At 51.1% G+C, this 10,616-nt stretch overlaps 1 protein-coding gene across 2 annotated transcripts; it reads left to right on the forward strand.

The window, feature by feature from the left end:
* The first annotated feature begins 1,809 nt into the window (after window positions 1-1,809).
* Window positions 1,810-8,872, forward strand: MYCL (MYCL proto-oncogene, bHLH transcription factor). Of its 2 annotated transcripts, XM_081494011.1 has the most exons (4): window positions 1,810-2,345; window positions 2,503-2,607; window positions 2,705-3,209; window positions 6,191-8,872. In XM_081494011.1, exons 3-4 carry the CDS (start codon window positions 2,714-2,716, stop codon window positions 6,787-6,789), a joined length of 1,095 nt encoding a protein of 364 aa, XP_081350137.1. In that variant the 5' UTR covers window positions 1,810-2,345; window positions 2,503-2,607; window positions 2,705-2,713; the 3' UTR covers window positions 6,790-8,872. The 2 variants fall into 2 exon arrangements, with proteins under 2 accessions (XP_081350137.1, XP_081350136.1); XM_081494010.1 differs by lacking the exon at window positions 2,503-2,607.
* The last annotated feature ends 1,744 nt before the right edge of the window (window positions 8,873-10,616 follow it).

A 10,616-nucleotide genomic window follows, 5' to 3' on the forward strand; every position in this document is an offset into this window, starting at 1 on the left:
CTGTTTCCTTGACTGTCCAGACTCCTTCTCACTAGCATCTTCTTCTCTTCAGTTGTATCAATACCTTTATTCAGATTACAGTCTAGACTGAACCTGACAGTGATTCTGTCTCCAGTAGGTAGACTGGCACATCTCTACTTTAAAGCATTAGAGACTTGTCTCCAAACAGGCAACACATTTACGAAGCACCTTCGATGTGTCAGGCTGTTCTAAACTCTGGAGTTGCAGCAGTCAACAAGGCTGACATCGGACCTAGCCCTCCATGAGCTTACAGTCTGGTGAGGAAAACAAAGTAGGCAATGTGAAGGAGCAGCCTAACTCAGAAGACAATTTACTTTATTCTAGTTCTTGAGGTAAGGACACATCCTGGTTGTCTCCAGAAATCACCTACTACAATGAACCATGGGGAGGGGCTGTTGAGTAAGGAATCTCATCTTGATAGAGAAAGAAGATCCATTTCTCAAGCACATATTCCCAGCCTCCTGTGGATTCTAAACCCCAAATATTCCCAGTAAAATGATTTTCTGCTTAAATGTATCTGTCGTTTGTAACCAAGAACTCGGACTAGTACAGCAACCATTTCAGATATCTGTAGACCAGAGGACAAGTTCCCAAAAGACAGTTCCAACCCCTCTGCCTCAGGGCTGCAACCAACCTGGAACCTCTCTAATCTGTGCCTTCCATTCAGCATGAAGCAGGACACACAGGCTGTCTCAATAAAATCTGGTTGGCTGAGTCACTTAGTAAGTTCAATCACAAGCTGTTCTACGTTCTTAAATTGTAAAGCTAGTAAGAACTAGTTGCTGCCTTCAAAGATGTCCGCACGCACCTTCGAGCTAACATACGCAAAACTGAGGCTGTCATCTTTCTTTCCTTTTCTGTCAACTTGTATATCAACTCACACTTAGTGTCTCATGCTCCAACCACACTGAACTGCTTGCACATCTCACTTCCCTCTGCTGGGATTTCAACAGTGAGTAGTTTGGTGTTCTTAGACCCCAGCGGTGGGAGAGAAAGACAGCAGGTAATTGGGCTGCTGCTTGTAGACCAGACCTTGAAGGCCAGTTAGAGCATACTAGATGTATTGGCTGCTATCCCAGATTACTTTCCTTAGTCTGAACAGAATGCCCCATAGTTTAGCTTTTCCTCTTCTACTGAAGGAAGTCTGCATAGAAGAGGATACAAGGTTTATACGTCCATCATCTTGGCCAGAGATGCAGCTGCAATCGAAGTTCTCATTTTACAGATAAGTAAATAGAGGCTTCAAAGGACTTGACTGTAGAGCTAGTAAGTAGCAAAACAAAGACCTGAATGAAGTTTCCAGACACAAAATTCCCATTATTTCCTATATTAGGACAGCTCATACAGAGTGCTTTGTGTGTGGTTTGAGGGAGGGGAATCGCCCTCATCTGTTCTTGGGGGGAAATTCTCCTTATCACCCATACCAGGGTCTAAGTTTGCTCTGCTTGCCTCTCCTGGCCTAGTTCCCTTCCCTAGATATTACATCTTCTTAAATCCTCACAACAATCCTGTGAGGTATTGCCATCCCTTCACTTTATAGATGAGACTGAAGCTCAGAAAGTTTAAATTTCAGGCTCCAAAGTTTAAATTTCAGGCTCTGGAATCTTCACCACCTTGCTTCGCCGAGGTCCGTCCTGGTTTGGGAACACCAAGCTGATGAAGCGGGGCCAAAGGGTGATGAAGACAGTGCCGGGGACCGGGCTGGGGTTTAAGGCTGAGGACCACCAGGTGGCGCGGTGGAGGTGCCGCTGCCCCGTACTACCTCACCCCTCGCGGGCCAGATGTACCAGAACTAAACGGGGCGAGCTTGGGGAAGTAGGCTCGCGGGGCGGGGAGTAGTTTTCCTGAACCCAGAGTCTGCAAGGAGCTCCGTTCTCGTTCGGCCTCCAGAGGACTTCCCGAGCCTCGCTAAGGAGTCACGACCCCACCGGGCGACCGCCGGGCCGCATCAGCCAGCCGCCAGCTCTGCGCTCCTCACTGTGCAATTCGTTTGATGGGCCTGGGACTCCACAGCCCCCACCTGTCGACCGAGGAGGCGTGGGCGTGGCTTGTCCCGCAGGGCCCGCCCCTTGTCCCTGAGCCGCGGGCGCGCGACGAGATATAAGGCAGCCTGGAAACAATGCGCCTGCATCTCGCGCTCCCGCGCCGCTCCCGGGAGCGTCTGGGCCGCCGTGCGCGAGCGAGGGCGGGAGCGCGCGCTGGGGGGCTAGGCCTGTGTGCGGGCTTCGCGCTCGGTGGCGCGCATGTGCAAGTGTGCCGGCTGCTTCGCTGCCCCGAGCGGGCGGGGAGCCGGTCCGCTCCAGGTGGCCGGTGGCGGTAGCGAGGTGAGGCTGCGGGCAGCCTGGGAACGGGCGCGGGTCCCGGGGGACGGGCTGAAGGCTGCCTTCTGGGCACAGCGCGCCCCCGCCCAACCCGGTCGGGCCCTCGGAGCTGCGCTCCGGGCGGCCCTGGCAAAGTTTGCTTTGAACTCGCTCCCTGCAGCCTAGTCCGCGCGCTGTGAGAGGCTTCCCCAGGCACGCTGACCCGGGGCCGGGCTGCCCGGGACGCTAGGGAAGGGCGCGGGCTCCGAGCCGTGAGGTTGGAGAGGTACGAGAGCCTGGCAGCCAGCTGTACTGGGGGGCCGGGGGACGCCTCCTTCCCTGGGCCCGCACCTGGGTCAGCACGTCCCCCTTCCCTCCCGCAGGGAGCGGACATGGACTTCGACTCGTACCAACACTATTTCTACGACTATGACTGCGGAGAGGATTTCTACCGCTCCACGGCGCCCAGCGAAGACATCTGGAAGAAATTCGAGCTGGTGCCGTCGCCCCCCACGTCGCCGCCCTGGAGCTCCGGTCCCGGCGACGGAGACGCGGGCCCCGGAATTGGTCCTCCGGAGCCGTGGCCCGGAGGGGGCGCCGGCGACGATGCAGAACCCCGGGGTCACTCGAAAGCTTGGGGCAGGAACTACGCTTCCATCATCCGCCGAGACTGCATGTGGAGCGGCTTCTCGGCCCGGGAACGGCTGGAGAGAGCGGTGAGCGACCGGCTCGCCGCTGGCGCGCCCCGGGGGAACCCGCCCAAGGCGCCCGTCGCCCCGGACTGCGCTCCCAGCCTCGAAGCCGGCAACCCGGCGCCCGCTGCCCCCTGTCCGCTGGGCGAGCCCAAGACCCAGGCCTGCTCGGGGTCCGAGAGCGCAAGCGACTCGGGTAAGGACCGCCCCGGGTCATCCAAGAGGGGGCACCCCATGGGTGGCCAAACCTCTGTCGCTGAGGTCAGGCACTGGGTCTGCGCAAGCCCTTCCGCCACCTCCCTCTTCCTCTGGCTGAAGCTGCCAGTGTAGCCCCCAGCGGTGTCTGTCTGGCACGTGGGAGTGTTAGTAAACAGTTTGAAGAAGTGGCGTGGGAGCCAGCGTCCCTTTGATGATGATTGGAGCCCCAGGGAACAAGGGAGACAGGGTGAGGCTTGGCGCTTAGGGAGAACAATACGGGGATTGGACCATAGGGGATTTCTGCCCTCCGAAGGCTGGAAGGGGTCCCTTAAGGGTCACTCCAGACTTGAATTTTTTTGTTGCAGTCTCTTTCTCTGGGAAACTCACTCCCCTGGGGAGAGAAGCTGAGAAGCCTTTTGTGCAAAGCCAAAGCCTTCATCCTTTAAAAAACCTGGTCTCCTGCCTGCTTTATTTTAAAATGACAATAATGGCTCCTCCTGCATCCCCACCTCTTACCGCATATCCATCCTTACCATCACCCATGAAACAGGTAGTGGAGGAATGACTGCTCCCCATTAACAGATGGAAAAACCGAGGCTTAGAAATAGGAAATCGCCAGAAGTGAACGCCAGCTTCCTGCCCTCCATCCAGCTTCTTTTACTCATTCCTCCATCCCAACCAGGCACTTCTCTGATGTTTAGAGGAACTTATTGGTAGCTTATCTGAGAAGTGGTACATCTTGCCATTTTGCTCTGGCCTGAGGTGGGAAGGTGTTCCTCTAGGAACAATTCATCTGAGGGCTTTCAGCTGCTTCATTTGTATTCAACAAACGTTCACTGGCCTCTACTTTGTGCTAAGCTCTGGGGTTAGTGCTAGGGGTCACAGATATGGAGCTCCAGGCTCCCCTTCCCCATCCTTGAGTTCAAGTGTACATCTCACTGAGCACAGCCTGCTGCATCTGTGCCACCAGACTATATTGTTCTTAGCCTAACCTCCTCTTCGAGGTGCCCATGAGAAATACTGGAAAGGGTGTCTTATAGGGTGCACACTGAGGCTGGTGTCAGATAAATCAGGACTGAAAACTCAAGTAGCTTTTAAGAATAATTTACATGACCATTTAGAGGGAACTGGGGAATGGGTATGGAGGCTATCATACACTTTAGGGTGAACATAAGGAAGGAAACACAAACAATTAAAAGTCAGTTTGGTTTTTTTCCCCAATTCATTATGTTAAGGTCATTTTTAACCTGCTTGCTTTTTACACCAAGACCTTCTGTTTGTTTAATGGCTGGAATGGGAACTTTGAAATCAAGAAACCAATAAAGATGTATCTCTACAAAAGCTGATGGAATGGTAGTGGAAAGTGCATTGTTTCGGAAATCCGGAGATCTTAGTTTTAGATCCAGAATGTTATAAAGGTGCTGTGTGGACTTGGCTGACCTGGGTCTCAGTTTCTCCCTTTGCACGTTAGGAAGTTTGACCTGATCATCCAGCTGAGGACATGTCCTTGTCTGGGTAGAATTAGACGCTGCTCTCTGAAAAGGAGAATGGTGTCTCACATTATTTTTTTCTTAGGCAGAACCTTCCCCAGCTATGGGGCTTAACCCTGAAGTATTAAAGGTTTGGGATGTGGGGAAGCCTCCTGAATCATTTTCTAACCTGCCCTTTACCCTGAACCTGTTTGCAAGCTCCTGGTTCACTCACAGGCCACATGGCCCAGAACAAAATGCAACAGATTGCAAACAATGAGGGGGGTGGGGAGAGTGACTGACGGCTAAGCTCAGCCAATAGGGGCTAGGGGCTGAGGAAGACCGTATTCCAAACTCCGCTCAGCCAGCCAATCACAGGTCTTGGGGCCAGGAGGGCTGAATGGTCAGGTTTTATTAATGGAGAAATAATGCGATTGTCCACACAATGGAAGCCTTCCTGACAAAGGGGCTCAAGCTTCGTGATTTGAGAAAGAGGCCGAGAATTGAGCTCTTCTGTTGTCAGGCTGAAATGCATAAAGGTGGCCTTCTCTGTGGGAGCTGCAAAACGGTGCGAAGCAGTAACGTTCTTCCCTAATTGTCCCTCTCCTGATTGGGGTAACCTAAGAGATCTTGGAGTAAGGGAAGGATAGAGGCATGTCCAGGTGTTGCCAATGTTCTGGCCCCTGTATCAAGACATTCCCTTGCCGCACAATCCTGTCCCCCAACACCTGACCTCCTAGCACAGGTAGCTTGGAAATGGTCTTTTGTACCTTTGTGAAGTTCCTGTCGCTTCTGCCGACCTGTGGTTACAAATCCAATCCTCTTCTAGTCCAGGGAAGCGTGTGAGGCAGGCGACCTATAAATGATGGATGACTTTAGAAACCCGTTGAACCCAGGAGCAAAATGCTCCTAAGGGAAACCCTTTCCCTCCCCTCTGTGGGTGAGGAAGGATGGGTTTTAGCCCTCCCTTCTCTGACTCTTCTGCTGAAAGGGATGGCAGAATAGAGAGGTGGGGGAATAATAGGATTTATAACTTGTGAAAAGTAACAATTCCCAAGTGCAGCCTGTGCTGGGCTGGAACAAAGGGTAGCTCTGCCCACAGACCCCTCATTTACAATTCTGATGGGGTATGAAAGAGCCCGACTAGGGAAGATCTTTAGAGTTAAAACTTTGTCCCAGGCTGATAGCTCTTTCTCTCCTTCCCGTCAGTGGGGGAGGGGAGAGCCTGTGCAGACTGGGGGCTGTTGGCTTGGGTCTGCCTTTTGTTCTTATCTAAGCCTTGCTGTGCAAAGAGAAATTGGAGAATATTTTCCTTCTTGCTTATTTCCCTTCCTTTCCTTCACACCACCCTTAGCCTTGATACAATTGAATCAGTTGTCTTTCTCCCCAGTTGAATTTATTTATATCTAAATTGGGAAGATGTCACCTCCTTTCCCAAACTCCAGCATAGGGTCTATGTATGTGTTTCTCATGGGGTGTGTTTCTTCTGTCAATCTCTCTTCTCGGACAGAGGGCGAAGAAATTGACGTTGTGACAGTGGAGAAGAGGCAGTCCCTGGGTGTCCGGAAGCCGGTCACCATCACGGTGCGAGCAGACCCTTTGGACCCCTGTATGAAACACTTCCACATCTCCATCCATCAACAACAGCACAACTATGCTGCCCGTTTTCCTCCAGAAAGCTGCTCCCAAGGAGAGGCTCCAGAGCCAGGGCCCCACAAAGACGGTCTGGAGAGAGATGCACCGGAGGAAAAGGAAGATGAGGCAGATGAAGAAATTGTGAGTCCCCCACCAGTAGAAAGCGAGCCTTCCCAGTCCTGCAACCCCAAACCTGTCAGTTCCGACACTGAGGACGTGACCAAGAGGAAGAACCATAACTTCCTGGAGCGCAAAAGGCGGAATGACCTCCGTTCCAGGTTCTTGGCCCTGAGGGACCAGGTCCCTACCCTGGCCACCTGCTCCAAGGCCCCCAAAGTAGTGATCCTGAGCAAGGCCTTGGAATACTTGCAAGCCCTAGTGGGAGCTGAGAAGAGGATGGCTACGGAGAAAAGGCAGCTCCGGTGTCGGCAGCAACAGCTGCAGAAGAGAATTGCGTACCTCAGTGGCTACTAACTGACCAAAAAGTCTGACTGCTCTGTCTTCACGGAGACCCAAGTTTATTTTTTAACGTCCCCACTCCCTCTTAGGAATTTGCACATTTCGGTTCAGATGGGGCAGCCTGGACAGTAGATTCCCAGAATGCATTGCAGCCGGTGCACACACAAGAAGGGCTCGCATTCTTGGAAACCTTGCAAACTGGCTCTCCCTCTGTCCTGACTTGCGGGAGCGCTGTGGCTTCTCTGGCGCCTTTGGCTTCTCAGGCGGGCAGCACTGAGGAGACTTGGGGTCTGTTGAGCTCACTAGCTCCGAAGAAAAGCCTGACAGATGCTATGCAACAGGTGGTAGACGTTGTCAGGGGGCTCCAGCCTGCATGAAATCTCACACTGCGGATGAGCCTTAGACTGAGAAAGGATGCTCCCACCGGTGTCTCTGGGGTGACACTAGGACAGCTGGGCCTGGATGCTCTCCCCAGGCTCCTTTTCCCAAGAGACATACAAGCTGTCTTGAGTGAAGACGAGCTCGCAGACTTGATCAACAGGGACCATTACCTCACTGTCAGACACTTTACAGTAGCTGAGGAGTCGGAAACCTTTAACATATATATATTCCCATGTTAGTTGACACCCCCTCCTCCAACTCTCCATGCTGCGATCTTGAGAAACTTTTAAAGAGCTTGGCCTCTTAGATTCTTTGTCTCAAGGCCCTCTGGGCCCTTTCCTCTGAGGGCAGAGACCATCCCATCCTCTCCAGGAACTTTTTTGGTTTCCTTCCACCTTTGTTATGCAATGGGCTCTAAGGCCATTTCCCACAGGTCAGAAATACTTCCCCAGGACACAGGGCAAAGGGTCCCAGCCTGTAGCCGGGGGAAGGTTTGGAGTCCTAGCTGTGAAAGTGTTCCCTGCCCAGGTGTTTTCCATCTCGGAAATCCTCTCAAAGCAGATGTCAGGCACCTGAGGGGGAAGAGCTCTACCACTTCCTCTTTCCCACCTCCCCCTCATCTCAACCCCTGACTGATAAGTTTGAAGTTCTCCTCAGTTCAGTTCAGTTCAGTCGCTCAGTCCTGTCCGACTGTTTGTGACCCCATGGACTGCAGCACGCCAGGCCTCCCTGTCCATCACCAACTTCCGGAGTTTACTCAAACTCATGTCCATTGAGTCGGTGATGCTAGAACCATACAAACCTGTGCTTCTCTTGCAACTCCAAGGAACTTGCTGTCTCTGTAGCCACCCTTGGGCCCTCTGCCAGCCTGACATGAGTCAGAATCCCATTCCCAGAATCTGGGCCTTATTGCAGTTCTTACTGGGAGAGCCTCTGGGACTCATCCAGTGCTCCAGAAGGCAGATTAGCTTCCTGGTGGGTTTTTAAGAAGCTTCCAGGAGCTCTGCTCAGTGGACCATGATGGATTTTACCCAAGTGGGCTCAGCCTCTCCAGGTGGATTGCAGGCACAGCCTCCGGTCTGAGAAAGTCACCTAACCCAACAAGTGTCATGTGGGCAACCTCAGCAGCCCCTAAGTCTAGCCTGGAAGAAAGATTGGCCCTTGCAGCACTCCCCCCAGGGCAGCAGGTGCCTACTGGATGGGGGTTTGAAAATGAGGGAGGGAAGGATGCTAGAGCACTATATGTGGCTCTGGGAAGCCAGCTGCTACTTCTAAACCTGTTATGCATGATGGTCTGTTCCTGAGGTTGCTTCCTGGCCTCAGAGAACCCCAGTGGAACTTTGCAAAAAGCACCCCCCTTCTGGAGCATGGTTTTGGGGAGCCAACTGACTTCTGGAACTGTCTTTGGAGAACAGGTGGGATGTAGATTACTGATATCTCACCCGAAGAGCTCGTGTTTTATAAGCTGCTGTTGGGTATTATGCTGGGAGCAGTCTTCTTTTTAATACTGTATTTTTGTATGCCTTTTGCAAAGTGGTGTTAATTGTTTTTGTACAAGAGAAAAAAAAAAACTCTGGGGCAATTCTCCTGTTGCAAAAGTCTGATTTATTTTAAAAGGCAGAATTACATGAAATTTTGTATTTAGTTGTGAATACTGATTGCCTGATTTTAAAATGTTGCCTTCTGGGACAGCTTCTAATAAAAGATTTCTCAAACATGTCAGAGTTGGGGGGGCAGCTTATGCCCACCATGTCCCCCAGAACCAAGGGACACTGTTTTTTAGGGTAGCCACAGGTGATTTCTAACCATGTTGCTAACCTGGTCACTCCACCCTGGGTTCCTGAAATGCCATTTCAAACATGTCTAAACAACGTAAGTTCAGTACTCAGTAAACACGAAATTGTCTTCTGAATTCCAGAGTGCTGAATCTGTATTTTAGAAGGCTTGAAATCCTGGTGTTCCACCATTAACTCGTCCTGTGCCTTTTACCTTTACCTGAAAGCCCTAGTTTCTCTACTTGTAAAATGGGGATAAATGCTACTTCCCAAGGGGTTGTTGTTATTTAGTTGCTAAGTTGCATCTGCCTCTTTTGCAACCCTATGAACTGTATAGCTTGCCAGGCTCCTCTGTCCATGAGACTTCCCAGGCAAGCATACTGGAGTGAGTTACCATTTCCTTCTCCAGGGGATCTTTCTGACCCAGGGATCGAACTCACATCTCCTGCATTGGCAGGCAGACTCTACCACTGAGCCATGAGGGAAGCTTATCACCAGGGATTGGCAAGCATTAAATGTAGACTTTTTCTTTTTCAGCTGCAAGGCTTGTGGGATCTTAGTTCTCCTATCAGGGATTGAACCTGGGCCATTGGCAGTGACAGTTCAGAGTCTTAATCATTGAACTTAATCAGGGAATTCCCAAAGTATAGACTTTAAACTGCTTTTAAACTATAAAGCCTTAAATCTTTTCAGGTGGTGATTTTCTTACCATAGGTATTTGCAGGATGTCTTTTTAATGCCTTTTTTTTTTAATTTTTAACCATGCCTACTGCCTTGCTTGCTTCCCAGGTGGTGCTAGTGGTAAAAGAACCTGCCTGCCAGTGCAGGAGACATAAGAGATGTGGGTTCGATTCCTAGGTCAGGAAGATCCCTGGAGAAGCGAATGGCAACCCACTCCAGTATTCTTGCCTGGAGAATCCGCATGGACAGAGGAGCCTGGAGGGCTACAGTCCATAGGGTCACAAAAGGTCGGACTTGATTAAAGCGACTGAGCACGCATGTACGCACCGCCTTGCGGGACCTTGATTCCCTGACCAGGGATCAGACCCATGCCACCTGCAATGGAAGCACAGAGTCCTAACCACTGGGCAACCAAGGAGTTCCTTTGCAGGATGTCTTTTTTAAAATTTTATTAGAATTGGTGATACGTGATTTTTTTTTCTTTCTCCTTTGATTAATACAGGAACATAGTTCTCAGAAACTTGCCCTAAATGTAAGAGGGGAGACTTTAAAAATAGCCACTCCTGATGGAGCACTGCCTATGTCTAAGCACCTTGCTCCTTCCTACATGTTATACCACACCAATCCTGTGCCAGGACTACAGAAGAGGGAACCAGGGTTCTAAGCGTGAAACATAACTGCCCAACATTACACAGCTAGTAAGTAAATGAGTTCAAGGGATTTGAAACCAGCTCTGCCTATCTCTAGAGCCAGAGGTCTTAACCACCACATAATAATGATCAGCTTCTTTTGTTATCATGGGGTGTGTAGAGGAAGAAGACAGGGAATTTCATCACTTAACTGCTTCCTGGAACTGTCGCCTTGGGGCCACTGTGACTGCCACTTATTGGGATGCAGTGGAGCAAATGTCCCGTCACCAGTCACTCTGCCACATTTGTGGGTTGAGTAGGTTCATCTTGCCCCAGAGAAGCCCCTTCTAGGACTGTGAAAGGAAAACAATTGCAG

The sequence above is a fragment of the Giraffa tippelskirchi genome, chromosome 5, assembly GCF_054371585.1.
Source record: "Giraffa tippelskirchi isolate mGirTip1 chromosome 5, T2T-mGirTip1v1.2.pri, whole genome shotgun sequence".
Taxonomy (NCBI): domain Eukaryota; kingdom Metazoa; phylum Chordata; class Mammalia; order Artiodactyla; family Giraffidae; genus Giraffa; species Giraffa tippelskirchi.